Here is a 22,318-nt window from a genome sequence, read left to right on the forward strand (position 1 = left end):
GTCCTCCATTCTGGAGACGTGACCCATCCAGCGCAGCTGGATCTTCAGCAGCGTGGACTCGATGCTGTTGACCTCTGCCATCTCGAGTACTTCGACGTTAGGGATGAAAGCGCTCCAATGGATGTTGAGGATGGAGCGGAGACAACGCTGGTGGAAGCGTTCTAGAAGCCGTAGGTGATGCCGGTAGAGGACCCATGATTCGGAGCCGAACAGGAGTGTGGGTATGACAACGGCTCTGTATACGCTTATCTTTGTGAGGTTTTTCAGTTGGTTGTTTTTCCAGACTCTTTTGTGTAGTCTTCCAAAGGCGCTATTTGCCTTGGCGAGTCTGTTGTCTATCTCATTGTCGATCCTTGCATCTGATGAAATGGTGCAGCCGAGATAGGTAAACTGGTTGACCGTTTTGAGTTTTGTGTGCCCGATGGAGATGTGGGGGGGCTGGTAGTCATGGTGGGGAGCTGGCTGATGGAGGACCTCAGTTTTCTTCAGGCTGACTTCCAGGCCAAACATTTTGGCAGTTTCCGCAAAGCAGGACGTCAAGCGCTGAAGAGCTGGCTCTGAATGGGCAACTAAAGCGGCATCGTCTGCAAAGAGTAGTTCACGGACAAGTTTCTCTTGTGTCTTGGTGTGAGCTTGCAGGCGCCTCAGATTGAAGAGACTGCCATCCGTGCGGTACCGGATGTAAACAGCGTCTTCATTGTTGGGGTCTTTCATGGCTTGGTTCAGCATCATGCTGAAGAAGATTGAAAAGAGGGTTGGTGCGAGAACACAGCCTTGCTTCACACCATTGTTAATGGAGAAGGGTTCAGAGAGCTCATTGCTGTATCTGACCCGACCTTGTTGGTTTTCGTGCAGTTGGATAATCATGTTGAGGAACTTTGGGGGACATCCGATGCGCTCTAGTATTTGCCAAAGCCCTTTCCTGCTCACGGTGTTGTCTTGGGTAAACTTATACCTCTCATTTTGTTCATTTTAGATTGGTCACAGTGTTTGAGCTACCGAAAGAAAATAGACACACACACCGAGAGCAGTTCAGTTTATACAAATGTTTATTACTAATTCAAAAGCTGATTTCACACTACAATATGCAAGCCCTTCCCAACTATACTTATCAACGCTTGGACTGGTCCCAACTGCCGAAGCGAGGCAACGACTGCACACTTGTAGTAGGTTGTCAGGGCGCTGGTAGCAGCTTCTCCACCTCCCCCGACCGGGACGTTGCTTGGACTCTGGCTGTTCTTCCTTCTTGACAAGGGGTGTTCCCACCCCTCGGAGAATCTAAACTTCAGCAGCAGGACCACAGGCTTATATACCCCAAAAACAATTAATCATGCGCCTACTCCTTCTAATATTTGTCAGTCAAAATCAAAACTGAACATTACATTCTACAATTTAGAAGATTAATTATTATGGAACCAGGATGTTATAATTTCCTGGTTTATCTCGTAGATATAAAGACTTATTAAAACTTCTCGAGCAAGACAGGTTGTGACCAATTCGTCAATTTCAGAGTGTTGCATTTGACAACTGCTTTCCCTGGGCCTCACAGTGGAATTCCATTTCAAAGTGTATCTTCAGATAAGTCCCCATGGCTGAGTTTAATTACATCTGCTAGTTCTGAAAGTAAGGTGACCTGCGTGTGGACCCAGTGTCGTCAGTTCCACATAAGCAAAAAGCATCTGGGTACATGGTTTTAATCCTCCATTACATCCCACCCCTTGGTCACAATCTGTCATTTGCGAGGCCTAACCAGTATTTGAGTACAGAGGGAGCGAAAAAAGAGAAATCAAAACAACAATTACAAAGATAAGCAATGACGCGAGCAACCAACGGAGGATAGTGTGGCCCACCCCCCCAAATGTAGCAGTTAGCCATGAGAAAGGATTCCAACCAAGGCTCAAATTATCCTTGTTGGCCACAATACCCAGGTACTGGAGCTCACGAACAGATTTTGAAACATGCTGAACAATAACATATTTATATAAGCTGCACTTGAGGCTGGTGACCGAGGACTTCCTTGGTGTAATGCATCGGACCGTGTTTCCCACGGGTAACTCCCTTGGAACGTCCTCGACATTACAAATCCAATTGCTGGCATCAAAGCAGCTGTTAAGCCAGATCACCAGGAGTGTAAAATGGAGAACCTGGAACAAAGAAGCCTGACACATGTCACTCATGATACCATAAGCGTTCAGTGTTTAAACAGACTAAATCATCCTGTCCCTCAATAGCTACCCAGTGAGTGTTACCCTGGGCAGGTGTCACTATTTCCCCTTTTACAGGAGGGCCACTACCTGGTGGTGCCACCCATACCTTTTGTCCAACATTCTCTAGTTCGGGGATGGGGGGCAATGACTGTTATTCCTCTGGAATAGGCTGTAATTCAGGAGCGTGAAGAAGTCGGTGGAAAGGTGTACCTCCTTTTAAAGGGCGATGATTCAAATTGTCGACTGCCTGCTGCAGCACATGGCACCATCCCTTCTGGGTCCCCAGTGATGTTTCCAAACGAATTTGTTCCTTCAGTAAGCCGTTCATTTGTTCAACTAACCCGGCAGCCTGCGGGTAATAAGGAATATGGTGGATCCATAAAATACCGTTGTCATTTACCCAATCACAGATTGCTTTCCTGGAGAAGTGCAAGCCATTATCAGAGTGAATCTCCTCTGGAACATCATAACGATAAATCAAATGGTTTAGTCCTTGGATAGTGCTAGCTTGGTCAGCCATCTTGGTGGGAAAAGTAAAAACCAGGCCCGAAAAGGTGTCAACCATTACTAGGATGTAATATTTACCCATACAGTCTAGCATGGGGCCTATGTAATCAATTTGCCAGACCGCAGCTGAGTGAGCACCCCGTTTTATTCGGCCATGTGGACCAGGTGGAATGGTATGGAACTTCACAAGCTGACATTCTGGGCATGTACGTACGACCATGCGGACATCATCCTGATGGACGGATAAAGCATGTGTACGGGACCACATAGCTGATCCCTTCTCCCCCAAATGACCACTCTGTTCATGTGCCCATCGAGCCAGGGGGACGGTATCAGCACAGTTGATAGTGGCAAGCTGATCTGCTACTGCATTATGTTGAGCCATGTTAATCGCCATATTGGTATGGGCATCAACGTGATAAACGGTTATCTCACGATGGTGGGAAGCATCCCACAACAGCTGCCACAACTCTTTGCCCCATACTGGGCGGTCAAGTATCATCCAGTTGTTCTTTTGCAAATCAGGCATCCATACCACAAGTCCATTAGCCAAAGCCCAGGAATCAGTAAACAGGCGAAGAGGGTGATCATGGGGATCTAGTGGTAAAGTGACTGCCTTCAACTCAGCATACTGACTGGAGCCACCATCCCCCTCCTCCGATAAGTGAGTTCCTGACCTGGGATGGTAAGCCACCTGTTCGTGTACGTGGCCCACCCCTTCAGGCCCTCTGGTCGCATGACTCTGAATATACCACTTCCATTTAACAATAGAAGACTGCTGAGCCCGCCCGATCTTTAGATTAGCATCATTAGCCAGGACCCAATTCATTATAGGAAGTGCAGGTCGCAATTGAATATCTGCATCACCTGTCATTCTTTCAGTCTCTAGCAGGGCCCAGTAACAGGCAAGTAACTGTTGTTCAAAAACAGAATAACGAGTGGCAGCCTCAGACATGGTACGTGACCAGAATCCCAGTGGGACTCGGCGACCCTCTTGTTTCTGCCAGAGGCTCCAGGAGGCCACATCATCAATATAATGGTGAATTGAGAGGGAAGGCGATACTGGAAGGTGGATGAAGGTATACTGGCGCCCCTTCCAGGTAAAGGCGAACTGATCCTGTGAATCCTCAGCTATAAGAATACTGAAGAAGGCGTTAGCGAGATCAATGACAGCATACCATGTTCCTGAGTTCCCAGTAGCAATGTTTTCAATAAGGGTGACAATGTCCGGAACTTCTGAAGCAAGTGGTGGGGTATGTTTGTTGAAAAAACGATAATCAACTGTCATTCTCCAGGAGCCATCTGGCTTCTGGACCGGCCAAACAGGGCTATTAAAGGGCGACGTTGCGGGCCTCACTACCCCTTCTTCTTGCAGAGCATCGATGGTGGCAGTAATCTCTTCCTGCCCCCCAGGGAGACGATATTGTGGAATGCACACTGGTTTCATGGGGGCTGGCACCATCATAGGATCCCACTTAACCTGACCCACTACTAGTTTTTTTGTAATAGTTCGAATTCCAAATTCAAATCCCCCTTGGCTAGTATTAAGGGCCATACCGGCCAACATATTAATACCCAGGATACACTCGTCAGTAGCAGCCACCAGGGCATGTAACCAGACAGGGGAAGGGCTATCACCCACCATGGCACAGACTTTTATTTCCTTTGCCAGGGTGACCGCTCCTCCCAACCCCTCTATTTGAAAGGCCGGTCCAGTCCAGAGGTCGGGATTGCCAGGAATCACCGAGTGCTCTGCACCGGTGTCGACCAAAGCCAAGTATTGGCGATCATTACCCCCACCCCAGTGGATTGTTAACGGTATGTAGGGCCGCGGATCCCCGTGTGTGCGCCGTGTCTCGATGGAGTAGACACGGGAATCCTGCCCACACCTTGAGGCTTCAGAAGGGTTCGGGGGCTTCCAGGACCACATGCTATTGTTATCTTTAAGAGCCTGTTTAACCCATTGTTTTACCTCATCATGAGTAACTGGAGCAGGAGAAGCCAGCTCGATAGAAGCAGCAGTGGGAGCAGAAAGCACAGCTGGGCCAGGAGGACTCAGCAGCTGGGGATGATGTTCCCCTGCTTTTTGCCTAAATCGATCTCCAATGGCAGCCAGCTCTTTTACAGAGAAATCACGGATCATTGACTCCTTCCGACCCCTGTTCCCACTTTGACTCACAGGGTCCTCCACCCAGTCTAGGGGAGGAGGTGGAGGCCATCCAACAGAGGGAGTAGGCCATAGAGCATAAGCAGGGGTTTGGGTATTTTCCCCTGGGTCCACATGGGAAACCGGGGTATCTATCCCTTCCATCTCTACCCTTACATCATCCCCCCTTCTGTCTGTTTGGGAAATCTGCTGCCTTATAGGGCGGGCGTGAACAGCAGATGGAGAGGGTAGTATGTTAGACACATGCTGAGGAGTATCTGCATTATTACCATTGTCATTCCAGATATTCCCATCCCAATCCTCAATTACATCAGGATCGTTACCATTCCTTATCATGGCATGAATACGATATGGATCGGGTTCTACTCCATGCCTTTCCTTATCTGCACAGAGCTGCTGCCGGAGTTTAATATTACGGCAAATCATTTGGACATGCTTATCTTCCCATTCTTTGGCTCTGTCCTGACTGGTGCGAACAATCTCGCTCATCATGGAACAGCATTGTCGCAGGACTTCTAGCTCCTCCTCTAATTGCTTTCTTTTGCACTGAGATTCTACTTCTCTTTGAATTAATTCTGCTTCACGCTGAACGGAGTGGCGTAATGCTGTGGCCAGCAACCAAAAACCATTCGTCAGCGTTCCCTTTTTATCAGGAAATTTACTTTCTCGAAGGAGAGTGGCAACCCGCTCTCCCAGAGGTGCACTTGATGAGTCTAACTTCTCATCCCAACTAATGGGTGGTCCCAACAAAGACAGGGTATTGGCCAACATGCCAAACCCATCGTCTTTGGAAGTCCATCCAGGAATCAAGAACTGCTCAGGGCTCACCTCTTTCTTTCGGCGAAACATCTTGAGACCAACCCTGCTCGCTGCGCCAATTGTCTTGGGTAAACTTATACCTCTCATTTTGTTCATTTTAGATTGGTCACAGTGTTTGAGCTACCGAAAGAAAATAGACACACACACCGAGAGCAGTTCAGTTTATACAAATGTTTATTACTAATTCAAAAGCTGATTTCACACTACAATATGCAAGCCCTTCCCAACTATACTTATCAACGCTTGGACTGGTCCCAACTGCCGAAGCGAGGCAACGACTGCACACTTGTAGTAGGTTGTCAGGGCGCTGGTAGCAGCTTCTCCACCTCCCCCGACCGGGACGTTGCTTGGACTCTGGCTGTTCTTCCTTCTTGACAAGGGGTGTTCCCACCCCTCGGAGAATCTAAACTTCAGCAGCAGGACCACAGGCTTATATACCCCAAAAACAATTAATCATGCGCCTACTCCTTCTAATATTTGTCAGTCAAAATCAAAACTGAACATTACATTCTACAATTTAGAAGATTAATTATTATGGAACCAGGATGTTATAATTTCCTGGTTTATCTCGTAGATATAAAGACTTATTAAAACTTCTCGAGCAAGACAGGTTGTGACCAATTCGTCAATTTCAGAGTGTTGCATTTGACAACTGCTTTCCCTGGGCCTCACAGTGGAATTCCATTTCAAAGTGTATCTTCAGATAAGTCCCCATGGCTGAGTTTAATTACATCTGCTAGTTCTGAAAGTAAGGTGACCTGCGTGTGGACCCAGTGTCGTCAGTTCCACATAAGCAAAAAGCATCTGGGTACATGGTTTTAATCCTCCATTACAGGTGTCGAAGGCTTTGGTGAGGTCAACAAAGGTGATGTAGAGTCCTTGTATTGTAGACAACTGCTAAAGTAACACACACTCGCAGTATGGGAGGTTAAGCTCGGAGATCTATTGAGGCTGGAAAGGCTCCTTTTATACAGTTGAAGTTCCCACCATTTGTTTGATTGGTTGACATCAGCTGCATGAATAACAATAGCGGGCAGGAACATTCTTGCATATGAATACCCTTCTTCCCCAGCCTGGTATTGATCTGTTAGCTAGGCAGCTTGGCCAGTGCCATTTTAGAGCTGCTGGTCTTGTACTGCTCCAGCTTTCAACCATGCCGGTTCGCTGTGTTAAGGGACATGTTACAGTATGTTATGCTTCTGTTTACTTCCGCGTGCACCGCGTGATGTGCCGACTATCTCCGTGGTGGCGGGCCGCAGTATATTATTTATTTGGATTATGAAAGTTTACAGATGATATGAAGGTATGTGGAGGAGCAGGTAGTGTTAAGGAAACAGGGAGGCTGCAGAAGGACAGAGATTAGGAGAATGTATGCAAATCCTTATACAAATTTTATTAGCTTAACACTGCCTAGTAGTTTTCAACTAGTAGTTTGAAACTTCCCACCTTAATTGTCTGATTAGTAAAGTCAGGATCACAGAGATGCTCAGATAATGTTTTTAAAAATTGAACTGAACTTGAATGGGATTTACAACAATTAACTTTCAATACAATAGACAACAAAACCTCATTTGATAGAACACTACAGCACAGGTCTTTCGGCCCTTGATGTTGTGCCAACCAATATATTCCTAAAAAAAATAAACCCTTCCTAGATCATCTCCCTCTATTTTTCTTTCATTCATGTGTGCTTGTCTGAGAGTCTCTTAAATGCCCCTAATGTTTCAGCCTCCACCACCTCCAGCAAGGCATTTCAGGCACCCACAACTCAAAAATTTATCCCTCACGTCTCCCCTAAACTTTCCTCCCTTCACTTTGTATTGAAGTCCTCTGGTGTTTTCTATTCCTGCCCTGGGAAAAAGACACTGGCAGTCTACCTTATCTATGCCTCTCAGAATCTTATAGTCCTCTATTAAGTCACCTCTCATCCTTCTTCACTCCCAAGAGAAAAGTTCTAGCTCTGCTAACCTTGGCTCAACTTATTTTCCAATCCAGGCAACATCCTAGTAACTCCTCTGCACCCTCTCCATAGTTCCCAAAACTTTCTGATAATGAGGTGACCAGAACTGAACACAGACTCACAATCTTAATGTTTTTAAGAAGGCTCAACACTTCCCCTTTCCTAATAACATGGTCCAGCACACAAACTTGATCAATTACAACCTCTCCTTGACCAAGGTCCTTTTCTTTCATTAATACTAAAGCAAAGTATTAACTTAGGACAATGATTCCCAAGGTGTGGGCAGTCTGAACCTTAAGTCTTATTATTATTCAGACTGCTGCAAAGTTTAATGAAGCAGTCAGTGCAGTAATTTTCTGGCCAGATTAAGGGTGGCAGTAGTGAGCAAAATAAACAGCTACAAGGCATTCTTGTGAGATCTGGTCTCAGTGGCTGCCATGTTGTACTGGCATCACTATCACTCTGCTCAGCGCTGCCACTACCACCACCCCCCCTTTACACTGCCACTAACCCTGCCACTCAGCAGTGCCACCAACTTCCCCCACCCCCCAAAACCAGGTACAGTGCCACCAATAACACCCCCCCCCCACCCTGCTCAGCACCACCACAGCCCCCCCCCCCCCCTGGCTCACCGCCACCACTAACACCCAGAGATGAGTGGAGAGCCAATTATATTACATCTGCTGTGGAGTGATTGTGACTTGTGATTTCTGCACCATTCCAAAAATCTGCCTACTTATTGGTTCCTCGGTGTTATCAGGGGTATTTGGGGGCCTATAGGCTACTCCCAGTGTTGTGATGCTTCCTTCCCATTTCTGATTTCCACTCACATTGACTCAGTAAACATTCCCTCTTCAGCATCCTCCCTTTCTTCAACTGTGATACTATCCCTGACCAGTAATGCTACTTCCCTCTTGTCCTATTCCTTTTAAAACACCTGAACCCACTACCTGCATCAGCCAGTCCGGTTCTTAGCCATGTCTCTGTAACGGTCACAACATCATAATTTCATGTACAGATCTATGTTCCTAGATCATATCCATTATTCCTAATACTCCTTACATTGAAATATACACATTTCAAACCCTCCAATTGACGACATTTGTTTCCTCCTCTGCTTATCCTTCCTCACAAGCCCACACACATTGCATCATCCTTTCCAGCTTCTGTCTAATTCTCTGCACACATGTTCTGGTTCTCATCCCCCTACCAAACTACTTTAAACCCTCCCCAGTATCTCTAGCAAACTTGCCTGCAGGATATTGGTCCCTCTCCAGTTTAGGTGCAGCCGATCCTTTTTGTATAGGTCAGTCTGTTCCCAGAAGAGATTCCAATAATCCACAAATCTGAACTCCTGCACCAACTCTTCAGCCACGCATTCATCTGCCATATCTTCCTATTTCTACCCTCACTGGCAGATGGCACAGGAGCAATCACCTTTGATGTCCTACTTTCCAGCTTCCCCAACTCCTTATATTCCTTCTTCAGGACCTCATCCCTACTCTTATATATGTCATTGATACCAATGTGGACCATGTCATATGGCTGCTCATCCTCCCACTTCAGAATTCTGCAGACTCGATCAAAGATCTCCCGGATTCTGGCACCTGGGAGGCAACATATCATTCAAGAGTTAAAATCAAAATAATTTGCAAATATTATAACCATTTTTGTGAGCAACTCTATTCAGTATAGCTCTGTCAGATTAAAAGTAATATTGCACTTAGAAGTCCATTGAAAAAGCTGCAAAGAAAAAAGATTGCAAACACAAGGGCAGGAATAAAAATGGTTCCTCAATTGCTGGATCAGTTTCACACATTGAATTTTCTTGGCATATTTTCCAATTGAAAGAATTTTTAAATGTGACATTTTCATAATAAATTTCCATCTTCCAGAATCTCATACATGTTGAAATACTTTTTTCATCTATCTCATTCTTTTTCATTTATCCTTCCCTTCAAACACCATTGATTTTCTTTTTCCCTCCACCATTTATCTATAGCCTAGATTCTCCCTTTTCTCCCAAACCACCCCCTACCCTTAACCCACTCATATGGATTCCAACCCTGGACTAGAATGCACTCTGCATCAGATGGATGAGAGGATTTATTTTTTCAAGATATAGAAATCGAGAAGGCTCATTTCTGCTTTTATAGACTTATTGTTCACCATGTAGCCAAATTGCAAAATTACAAAATGTTACCATCCTACAACACATGATGGAAATAATTCAATTTCTTACAATATTTCAGACAAGATATTAATCAACTTGACCAGTTCAGATTCAAAAAACAGAAGGAGCAAGTTATCTACGGTCATAGAATTCAAAATGAATGCCAAAATGGAAGAGGAGATGTTTTTCCTGAAGAAGCAGATGACAGATAGATAGGACAGGAGAATGTTTTACTTATCAACAATATCTGGAGAACCGGGTTAAGACCAAATTTCCAGACTATTTATTATAAAATGTCATATTATGCTACACAAATTTATAGCAAGCACCTGATTGTTACAAATGCACGTTCAAAACCTGTAAATACATATAATTTATTGCTTACTTCACAATCTAGTTTATTCTTAAACGATAACATAAAAGAGTTGGCATGCATGTCAAATAAAAGTAAGGAAATGGGGAATTTAAATGACAGGTACAAATTCATTGTAGTGATTGGTGGTTTTGTTCAAAAGATTATGCTGTACAGGGAATGTCTGCTATGTAAATTCTGAATTGGAAAGCAGCAGTAGGACCACACTTGCCCCAAAGTGTTGGTGAATTCCCATTGTAATACTGAGGCAGCTCACCACAAGGCAGGCGAACCGGCCCCGCTTGTAAGCCACGCGGCGGGGCAGCCAGCCAAAATGGCACCGTCGGGGAGGGGTTCCCTTCCTTTCAGCACAGGGCTCAGAAACCCACGCTGGGGAACCACGTGATGCCCAGGTGACGTCAGCGCGGTTCTCAGCCAGGTCCAGGCTGGGAGTATAAGTGCAGCCCAGCAACCTGCAATAAACTAGTCTGCTCATTGAGTTCAACCCTGCTGGTTGTGTGTGTTATTGCAGGAGCAGTGTAGCTGCCACTACATTTGGTGTCCCAACTGGTTCAAACGTCTTTGAAACCATCATGAGCGAGCCTGGGATCAGCGCTATAGCCATAAAGCTGCCTGTATTCTGGGTTCAGAAGCCAGAGACCTGGTTCGGCCACGCGGAGGCCCAGTTTCACCTCCACCAGATTTCGTCTGACATGACCAAATTATACCATGTGGTTGCTCCCCTGGACCAGGCCACCGCCAGATGCGTGCTGCACCTTGTTCAGCATCCACCCACCGAGGACAAATATGAGACCATCAAGCGAGTGCTTACCGGGTCCTTCGGACTCTCCAGACACCAGCATACCGCTCAGGTGCTGCACCTCGACGCTCTGGGGGACAGGTCCCCGATGGAACTGATGGACAAGATGCTTGGGCTCATGGGTGAGCACACCAACTGCCCACTCTTCGAGCGCATCTTCCTTGAACATATGCCCAGGGACGTCCGGCCACTGCTGGTCCAGGAAAGCTTCACCAACCAGATGAAGGTGGCCCAGAGGCCCAAGATCTATGGCTCGCTCGATTCTTGGAAGGCTCAGCAGGTCACGAGGCATGGGCATGACCACCCCAAGACCTCCCCTAGAGCTGCGGTAGAGCACCAGGCCACTGCAGGGGCCCCCAAGAGCATAACCAAGGCCACAGCATCCACTTCAGGCCTCTGCTTCTACCACCAGCGCTGGGGAGCCAAGGCTCGGAAGTGTCGTCAGCCCTGCTCATTCCAGGGAAATGACCAGACTGGCCAAGGACACACCCTTCTCTACCTGCGGGACTCAGTCAGTGGCCGGCAGTTCTTCATTGACACTGGAGCCCAGATCAGCATCATCCCGGCCACAGAATCCAGGAATCGACCTCATGGACCTCCTCTCCATGCGGCCAACACAACGGCAATCCAGATATATGGAGGCAAGACAGTCCACTTCCAGATTGGCCAACGGCATTTCGCGTGCAGGTTCACAGTCTCGTCCCTCCCGACTGCCATCCTGGGTGCAGACTTCCTCCTCGCATACTGGCTTCTGGTGGACATTGGAGGTAGGCGCCTGGTAGATGCCCATACCTTCCAGGTCGTTCGCCTCGATGCCTCCCGCTCAGAGCAACCACAGATGGCCACGATCAGCATGCACAGAGATGAGTTCCAGTGGATCCTGGACGAGTTCCCAACATTCCACAAGCCACAGTTCTCTGCTGCCTCGCCGCACCATGGGGTGTTCCACCACATCCCCACCCAGGGCCCGCCAGTTCATGCCAAAGCATGCCAGCTCCCACCTGACAACCTCCAGGTAGTGAAGGAGGAGTTTACGCACCTGTTGGAACTGGGGATCATTCAGCAGTCTGACAGCCCATGGGCCTCGTCACTCCACCTGGTCCCGAAAGCCTCTGGCGGCTAGCATCCCTGTGGCTCAACGAGGTAACCGTTCCTGACCGTTACCCCATCCCTCACATCCAAGACTTTTATGGCCAACCTGCACGGTGAGAAGGTCTTCTCCAAGGTTGACCTGGTGCGCGGATATCACCAGATCCTGGTGCATCCTGAGAACATATCCAAGATGGCCAGCATCACCCCCTTTGGCTTGTTCGAATTCCTGTGCATGCCATTTGGGCTCAAGAACACCGCACAGACCTTCCAGCGCCTCATTGACTCCATGGGCAGGGACTTAGATTTCGTCTTTATTAATTTGGACAACATCCTTGTCGCCAGCAAGGACCAGGTGCAACACAAGGCCCACCTATGCACCCTTTTCTCCCAGCTGGCCGATTTCGTCCTTACCATCAACCCGGCCAAGTGCCAGTTCAGGAAAGAGTCCATGCAGTTCCTGGGCCATACCATCACAGCCAAAGGAGCCATGCCCGCCACTGTGAAGGTTGTCACTATCAGGAAGTTCCCACGCCCGGACAGCCTCAAGGGGCTGCAGAAGTTTGTGTGTATGGTCAACTTTTACAACCGCTTCATCTTGTGGCTGTGCACATCATGCAGCCACTATTCACCCTCATCGCAGCCAAGCACAAAATGCTCGCTTGGAACCCAGAAGCCTGAACCGCATTTGAGGCCACCAAGGATGCCCTCTTGAAGGCCACCATGCTTGCCCACCCCCACACACCAACCTGCATATGGCACTCTCTGTCGATGTCTCTGCCACAGCCATCGGTGCCGTCCTGGAGCATCAGGTGAATGGACATTGGAAGCCATCGGAATTCTTCAGCTCCTGCTCCGCCCGCCGGAATGAAAGTATAGTGTCTTTGACCGCGGGTTACTGGGCATGTACCTGGCGGTGCAGCATTTCCACTATTTTTTGGAGGGGAGGACTTTTACCATCTTCACCGACCGCAAACCCCTCACCCAGGCACTCGCGATGGCAAAGGATCCCTGGTCGGCCCGCCAGCAGCGTCACCTCTCCTTCGTGTCGGAGTTTACCACCGACATTCAGCACAAGGCGGGGAAGGACAATGTGGGTGCTGATGCACTCTCGCGACCTGGCCATCTGCGCGCTGACGCCCGGCCTCGACTTTGACCAGCTAGTTCGGGACCAGGAAGCTGATGAGGAGACGAGGGCCTTCAAGACCGCCATAACTGGCATGCAGGTCCGAGACTTCCCGTCTGAGTGGCGAAAGCAGCATCCTGTATGATATCTCCTTGGGCACTCCGCGGCCAGCAGTTCCCTAGTAGTGGCGCAGGCAGGTCTTTCGTCACATCCATGACCTTTCACATCCGTCCATCTGGTCCATGATCCAAGATGGTGGCAGAACGGTTCTTATGGCATGAGCTGCAGAAGCAAATCCCGGGCTGGGCCAGAACATGCATCCATTACCAGACGTCCAAGGTGCACAGGCACACCAGGGCGCCCGTACAGGAGTTCGAGCACATCCGGAAACGGTTCAGCCACATTCACGTGGACATCATCGAGCCATTATCCATTTCCCGGGGCAACCGTTACCCGTTTATGGTGGTGGACTGCACCACTCGCTGGCCCGAAGTGATCCTGATGCCAGACGCCTCCACCGACTCCTGCTGCCGAGCACTGATGCATGGTTGGGTCACCCAGTTTGGCGTCCCAGCTTATCTCACCAGTGATCGGGGCGCCCAGTTCACATCTGCGCTCTGGGCACAACTCACCAACAGGCTGGGGATCCAGCTACACCGCACCACAGCCTACCACCCGCAGGCCAATGGACTGGTCGAATGCCTGCACTGAACACTTTAAGTCGGCGCTCATGGCCCACTTCACCGGTCCCGACTGGACGGACAAATTGCCTTGGGTGCTCCTGGGCATCCGCTCCACTCCCAAGGAAGATCTGTAGGCATCATCAGCTGAGTTGGTCTACGGTGCCCCGCTGGCACTACCTGGTGAGTTCATCAACACACCTCACAATCCCCAGTGGCCCCTGCACGAACTAGTTCCTCACCTCAGGGCATGCTTGGACTCCTTCGTACCCCCACCGCCACCCAGGCATGGTACCCACCCGTCTCACGTTCCCGGTGAAGTGCTTTCCGCAGAATATGTTTTCATTCAGTGGGGCCCAACTGTTGCACCTCTGCAGCGACTGTACAAGGGGCCGTACAGGATTGTATAGTGTTCTGGTTCAATGTTCACGCTGGACATGGGCAGCAGGCAGGAGCCGTTTACCATGGACAGGCTGAAGCTAGCGCACCTCGATCCCACTGAGCCCATGATCGTTGCCCAGCCCAAGAAGCAAGGCTGCCCAGCAAAAGAGGATATTAGCGCCGGTTCTGGGAGGGGGCTGTGTGGCAGCTTACCACGAGGCAGGCGAACCAACCCCGCTTGTAAAACACGCGGCTGGAAGCCGGCCAAAATGGCGCCATCAGGGATTTCCCTTCCTCCCAGCACAGGGCTCAGGAACCCGCCTAGGTGACGTCAGCACGGTTCTCAGCCAGGTCTGGGCTGGGAGTATGTTCAGCCCAGCAGCCTGCAATAAACTAGTCTGCTCACTGAGCTCAACCCGTCTGGTTGTGTGTTATTGCAGGATCAGTGTAGCTGCTGCTACAATACCTTCATTTGGAAAAATTAAGTCGAGTTTAAATTTGTTCATTGAGAGAACAAGTTTCAAAGGTGAGCAGACAAGGCAAAATTTGGCAGGACATTCCTATTGAAGTGGTGAATTGGCCCAACCATAGAATCATAGGAATAGCCATGGTGAAAGCAGGACTAGGAAATTCAAACCTTGGAAATTCGACTCTTCCCTTGTGATTAATATTAACTCCCCAAACTGATCTGCATTTAACCACAAATACAATGAATGGTTCTAGATCAAAAACACAAATTTAGTACAGTATGCCAGCTGTCGTTTTGTTTTGCAGATTACACTCTGGTTATCTTACAGTCATGTAGAAACAGTGAGTACCTTCAAGGTACCAACATTCTGAGGCAAGGGCTAATTTAATCCCCAAAAAGCGTCAACCGATTAGAATTTAGAACACTGACACAGAAACACAGAGTAAAGACTGGTCCAAAAACACAACATGGGTTGTCTTATTAGTTTAACACCACCTTCGCGGGGTAATTGGAACTCTGAATTAAGACGGAGGGTCCAAAGAGGACAATGTAGAAATACAGGTTACTTAAATTAAAGGGTAAAGCAATCCAAGAGTTTATCATAGATTGGGGAAAATAAAATAATGGATGTGAAGTAAAGGCGGTCAGAAGTGAACAAACAAAAGCATTTTTCCTGATACCGATCACCAGCGCAGCGCAAAGCTTCGGAACCCAACCTGACCTGCTGATGACCATTTGATATGAACTCCCTCCCTCACCTTCAACTCACACAGTTTGTAACTGAACAAGTTTGAAACGATTGGCTAACCTAGGAATTACTTGTACTTATCAACGTCTACTCCTTGTTGAAAGTCCATCTTTTTTTCCTGTCCACTCCAGCCGGACCGATAGGATAAATCGCTGCCGTCATTAATACTTACAATTCAATGTGCGTGCAGACTTCATCGTGTTTTCAGTCCTTTCAACACACCAACGGCAGTTGGACAAATTAGAGAAATAATCAATTCTCGCCTCTCATTGGCTCAAATTCGAATCGAACCCCGAGGCGGAGATGGGTTTAGCCCCGCCTTCTACCGTGATGAGGAAGTCAGCGCTGTATATACCGGCAACTGCTGGTGGAGGAGGTGTGCAACGGTGATTCCATTCAGTTGTCCTTGCATGAATGCTGCCGATGAACACATTCCAGGCTGCGTGAGTAGACTCGGTGCAGCAAGCACAAACTGAAAAAAAAACTTCTGAAGGAGTGGACACAAAGTGGGTGGTCCTGTGGAACAGCCACCAAAATACTTCGTACGATTACTGTTGAAAAAGGAAACACGAATGGTTTTGGTATAGACAGGTATACACCAAGATGTCGCACAAGAGGCTGCTTAGCAATACTAAAACTCATGGAATTGCGGGAAAGATAGCAGTCTGGCTGACCAGGCGGAGGCAGCGGTTAGCCATAATCTTGACCCATGGTGTTCTGCAGGGCTAGGAGCTGGGACTGCTTCTTTTCATGCTGATCAGTAGCCTCTTTCACACTTGCAAGTGGTCCCGGAAATTATAAGGCCAAAAACATCCAGCGTGAAAGGAAAATCTCAACGCTGGCATCAAATGACGTCATGTCACGTTGGGGAGTGACCACCTCGACCGCTAGTACAATCCCTGGAGTCTCCAGACACCGGCATTGCAATTAGGCAAGCGTAGAATTGTGGGAATTGAACTGACCCAAGTTTTTGCGTGAGTTTTTGTGTGAAGTAAGAAAAGATTAAAATGAAGGTATGAACTTTGTGTGGGAAAGTAGCAGCAGGAGAGAGGGGGGAAATAAATTGCAATAGCGGACAATTTTTTAAACAGCGTGGGAAAGTTGATAGCGCTATCGTGTACAATTTTAAAAAGACCGTGGGGGAAAAAGCATTCACCGAATGCTGTGGAGCAGAGAAATGCTGTAAGCATGCAGCCAGGAATACAGCCCTTTCTCTGCCGCATGGCATTCTGGGAGGGAAGGTCTGCCATCGCTTTTTCCCATGATCTTTATAAATTGTACATAGAGATAACTTTCCTATGCTGTATAAATTGTACACGATAGGGCTGCAAACTTTCGCATGCGATATAAATTGTGCGCTATAGTGATAGAAACTTTCCCACGCGAGATAAATTGTGTGCTTATAGCACTACCAACTTTCCCACCCTGTTTAAAAATTGTCCGCTATTGCTATTTATTGCTAGCACTTTCCCACAGTCGCTTATAAAGGTTTATTTCGGTCAGCATAACAACAAGAGATGAAGAGCTCATACGGAGTTGTGCATAAAGCTTAATTATGTTATAATTAGGTATGATTAATTTTGTTCAAATATGAGATCAGAATACATTAATCAAGATTTAGGGCAGGTCCACCATCACTCGATACGTCATGACATTTGTAATGGAGGATTTAAACCCTGCTTTTGCTTATCCAATGTTATAGATAGAGAATTTAGGTTAAAAAGGGCTTAAGTTAAAATGTGATGATTAATCATAAAAGGGGAAGCCAGAATAGACAGGGAGCTTACCATAAAAGTTCAGCTAGACAATGTTATAACAAACAGAGATTTTCATGGTCACAGAGAGACATGTAGGAGCCAAAGATTGATAAAAAGAGTGTGTAGAGTTCGTAGTGTACGTAACAAACATGATAATTACAAATGCAAGTGTACTTAGGATGATTTTGCAAAAACTAACCAATTAAAACAGTGTTAAAAAGAAGGGGAAGGACAAACAAAAAAGGTATAAAAATCAATGCACTGTATGTATCGGGGCTTGACTTGGCGAGAAGCCAGTTGAGTCCAACTCTGCAGACTTGTAAATAAAGCTTGTCGTGTCATCAATTTTAAAGAGACATGTGTGAGAATTTGTACTTCTGACATGCAAGGCTGAGTATCAGTAACCTACTTTGAGAATAATGTATACATAATCTAAATTCCACCATGGGGCCCAGAGATGCATGTGAATCAGCAGACATATCTAATTTACACCATGAGCCCCAGAGATGCAGTTGTCTTTTGTTGGTTGCAGACTATCAGGCGAGACCTTGAAGTAAACCATTTATTCAAAGTGATAAGCTATGAGTAAACAATTTTTGGGTATTATAAGTCATGGTCCCACTGCTGACGTTTCAGACTCTCTGAGGGGTGGAAACGTCTCTCAGCAATATGAACTTCTAGAGTCCAACCAACATCTCGGTCAGGGAAGGTGGATAAGCTGCTATTGGCGCCCCGAAAACCTACTACAAGTGTGCAATCGTTGCCTCGCTTCGGCAGTTGGGACCAGTCCAGGCATTGATAAGTATAATTGGGAAGGGCTTTCATATTGTAGTTTGAAATCAGCTTTAGATTTAGTAATAAAGATTTGTATAAACTGAAGTGCTCTCGACGTGTGTCTCTGTTTTCTTTCGGTAGCTCAAACACTGTGACCAATCTAAAACGAACAAAGTGAGAGGTACAAGTTTACCAGAACAACATCGCTGGAAGAAGATAGAACCGTCCTAACCCTGGGGATGGTCCTTGCAAGTGTGAAAGTGTTCAGTGTCCCAGTTAGGAGTGGTCGTGTGAAAAGCCAAAACCCCATTCCTATCCCAGGACAATACACAGCCAAATTAATGGGACACAAGTGTGAAAGGGGCTGATATTTTTTGAAAGGATCATTATTTGGGTTGCAAGGAATTCCTGAAACCTCACACGAAAGAGAGCCATAGCTCCTCCCAAGCAGACCACTGATCAGTTGAGCTGAATGGCAACAAACAGTCTTCAGCCAAGATACTTTGCAGGCACAAGTTATGGTCTGTGCTTTCTGTGAGCTAAAGAGAGGAAGTGGAACCTATTGGAGGAAGAAAAAGAGAGTAAAACTTTGCAAAGTAGCAACTCAAAGAAGGAAAGATCTTAAGGAAATATGGTTATAGAAGAAAATTTTCCATGCTGTAAAGTGCTCAAGATAATTACATCACATTGTCAGTGTGGCATTCATATGTGGAATTAAAGTGGTTGGCCACTGGAATGTCCTTGCTGTTGCAGCAGACAGATTGAAGGTGATCAATGAAACAATCTCCTGTCTGCATCCAATCTCCCTGATGGAGAGGAGCCTCTATCAGTAACACCATATGCAGAACATGATCCTTACAGATTCACAAGTGAGATGTAGCTTCACTTATAAGGACTGTTGGGGCTCCAAATTGACTCCTTCATCACTATTCAGGCCCCAAACTAAAGATAATTAAAAGAAAGAATGTTCCAGTTCAATTCATCTATTTGGTTGTTGGTGTGTTCAGAATACATTGAATAGGTTCAAAGAGAACAGTGAGCTTTATTTACACACAGCATGATTCACAAAAGGGAACACACACCTACACAAACCAACCTACACAGCACACAGGCATGGTATACCCAGAAGAGTGTTTAACTTCAGCACCCACCACCCGCAGGCACAGTAACTCAAACAAGGGTTTAACTTCTTCAATTCCCACCAACCATAGGCATAAATCTGAAGACATAAATCTGATCTCAAGTGCCATTGCTGCTCGGGTTCCAGGATGGGCTCATTGAGTCAGCCCTACGGAGCTGCCCATGACTCGCAGCCTGGAGTTCGGCAAATGCATATAGAGCAATAACACAAATAACTACATTTTGGGTGTGAATAAATCACTGCTAACCATTTTCTACTCCCAATTGGGAATGCAAGGGTTACACACACAGTACCATCAACTCTCTCTAACTCTAGCAGGCACAGCACACTAACAAACAGTAAATTAATTACAACCAACAAGTATATAAGGAGGTAGTGATGGCTGTGATGAAAAAAATAAAGGTGGATAAATCTCCGGGACCGGATAAAATATTCCCAAGGACACTCAGGGAGGCTAGTGGACAGATAGTGGGGCCATTAACAGAGATATTTAGGATGTCACTGGCCATGGGGGTAGTGCCAAAGGATTGGAGGGTGGCGCATGTGGTTCCGCTGTTTAAGAAAGGGTCTAAATGTAAACCTGGGAATTATAGGCCCGTGAGTCTGACGTCTGTGGTGGGCAAGTTGATGGAAAGTGTTCTGAGGGATGGTATTTACAAATATTTGGAGGTACAGGGATTGCTAGGGAGTAATCAGTATGGTTTTGTCAGGGGTAGATCATGCTTGACAAACCTGATTGAGTTTTTTGAGGAGGTTACAAAAAAAAGGTTGATGAAGGGAAAGCTGTGGATGTTGTCTATTTAGACTTTAGTAAAGCTTTTGACAAAGTTCCCCACAGGAGGTTAGGAAAAAAGTGGAGGCATTAGGTATAAATGAGGAGGTAGTGAAATTGATTCAGCAATGGTTGGATGGGAGGTGTCAGAGAGTAGTGGTAGAAAATTGTTTGTCCAATTGGAGACCGGTGACTAATGGAGTTCCTCAGGGATCGGTCCTCAGTCCACTATTGTTTGTTATATATATTAACGATCTGGAAGTAGGGGTGGAGAATTGGATAATCAAGTTTGCGGATGATACAAAGATTGGTGGTGTTGTGGACAGTGAGGAAGATTACCGTAGATTAAAAGGTGATTTAGGAAGGTTGGAGGTGTGGGCTGAGAAATGGCTGATGGAATTTAATACAGATAAGTGTGAGGTGTTACATTTTGGAAAGGCAAATCTAAATAGGTCATATGCATTAAAAGGTAGGCTATTGAGATGTGCAGAGCAACAAAGGGATTTAGGAGTTGTGGTAAATAGTACCCTCAAGGCTGTTACTCAGGTAGATGGTGTGGTGAAGAAGGCATTTGGAATGTGTTGGCCTTCATAAATCGGAGTATTGAATTCAAGAGTAGGGAGGTTATGATGAAATTGTACAAGGCATTGATGAGGCCAAATTTGGAGTACTGTGTACAGTTTTGGTCACCAAATTATAGGAAAGATATAAACAAAATAGAGAGAATGCAGAGAAGGTTCACGAGAATGTTGACAGGATTTCAAGGTTTAAGTTACAGGGAAAGGTTGTGCAGACTGGGGCTTTTTTCTCTGGAGCGTAGAAGATTGAGAGAGGACTTGATAGAGGTGTTTCAGATTTTAAAAGATTTTTACTCTATCCAGAGTAAACATGGATAGGCTTTTTCAATTAAGAGTGGGGGAGATTCAAACTAGAGGGCATGGTTTAAGATTGAAGGGGGAAAATTATAAGGGGAACATGAGGGGAAATTTCTTTACGCAAAGGGTGGTAGGGATGTGGAATGAGCTTCCGGCAGACGTGGTCGAGGTGGGATCATTGGTTACAATTAAGGAAAGACTGAATAGTTACATGGATAGGAGAGGTATGGACCGGGTGCTGGTCAGTGGGACTAGGAGGGTGGTAATTTGTTACGGCATGGACTAGTAGGGCCGAACTGGCCTGTTCTGTGCTGTAAATGGTTATATGGTTATATAAAATAAACCTGTTCTCCAGCATTCCCCACAGCTCAGGATCCAGGATAGGCCCATTGCATTCAGTCCCCAGCCCCCCGCCCGCCCCCCCCCCCCCCACCGGAGCTGCACATGGTTTGCAGGCTGGAGGCAAACAAAAAGGGAGAGGGCGGAGACTGCACATGCTCAAGACAGGCCCATGTGACCTGTGGGGACCAGTCGAGCATCAGCCTCACCTATGGGGAGATCTAACCCTTGATTGGCAAGTGAGGTGACTTCTGACTAGGCTCCAGCCCAATAGGTCACAGGGCTCTCCACAATCCCACCAGATTCCGGACAGAGAGGCCACATTATCCTCACCATCCATACGCCCACCAGGTTCCAGACGGAGAGGTCACATGACCCTCCACAATCCACACTACAGTTATGAACCAACTATGTACTATAATTAATATTGTTACAGTTACTAGACTCAATAAATGTCAAGATTTATGCATTCAGCATCAAAGTTGAAAAGATAATTAAGTAAATACACCATTGATAGACTTCATTACCAGAGAAAATGTGGATGAGTACTACATGGTAATATATATATTACACACACGGACACACACACACAAGATAATATACGCAACCCAACCATCTGAGCAGACCCATTGTTTCTGCCTGCTCCTGCCCCACTGAAATAGTTTTATCCTACCTTGACTCTATCCTTTCTCCCCTGGTTCAATCCCTCCCTATCTACATCCACAACACCTCACATGCCTTCCATCTCTTCACTGATTTCAGATTACCGGAACTGGACTGCCTCATCTTCACAATGGATGTCCAATCCCTTTATACCTCTATCCCCCACACAGAAGGTCTGAAAGCACTTCGCTTTTTCCTGGACCAAAGACCCAATCAGTCACCATCTAGCACCACCCACCTCCACCTGACAGAACTTGTCCTCTAATAACCTCCTTCAACTCATCCCACTTTCTCTAAATCAAATGAGTAGCCATGGGGATCCACATAGGTCCCAGCTACGCAGGAGGTGCAACACTGTGGTCTGAGGCCCCAAACAGGCCTTTCACGTGAAGCAACACTTCATTTTACATCCAGAGGTCTTATCTACCGCATCTGGTGCACCCTTTGTGACATTCTCTACATCGGAGAAATTGGTCACAGAACTGGAGGTTGCTCTGTT

The 22,318-nt window shown here is 46.7% G+C and overlaps 2 protein-coding genes across 6 annotated transcripts in view; both read right to left on the reverse strand.

The window, feature by feature from the left end:
- The window catches only part of gpsm2 (G protein signaling modulator 2), a 118,116-nt gene that overhangs the window by 92,766 nt on the left and 3,032 nt on the right, over positions 1-22,318 (reverse strand). Inside the window, exon 1 of one of the 5 annotated variants that reach the window (XM_069937966.1) lies at positions 15,671-15,777. The exons of 3 other annotated variants lie outside the window; for them this stretch is intronic. The gene's annotated coding sequence lies outside the window, so the exon portion shown is untranslated. One more of the 5 variants, XM_069937968.1, reaches the window with a different exon arrangement.
- On the reverse strand, positions 1,032-5,450 carry LOC138763575 (uncharacterized). The gene is made up of 2 exons (XM_069937955.1): positions 2,418-5,450; positions 1,032-2,144 (listed from the first exon to the last, which is right to left on the reverse strand). Exons 1-2 carry the CDS (start codon positions 5,371-5,373, stop codon positions 2,110-2,112), a joined length of 2,991 nt encoding a protein of 996 aa, XP_069794056.1. The 5' UTR covers positions 5,374-5,450; the 3' UTR covers positions 1,032-2,109.

This window comes from Narcine bancroftii, chromosome 5 (genome assembly GCF_036971445.1).
Source record: "Narcine bancroftii isolate sNarBan1 chromosome 5, sNarBan1.hap1, whole genome shotgun sequence".
Lineage (NCBI taxonomy): Eukaryota > Metazoa > Chordata > Chondrichthyes > Torpediniformes > Narcinidae > Narcine > Narcine bancroftii.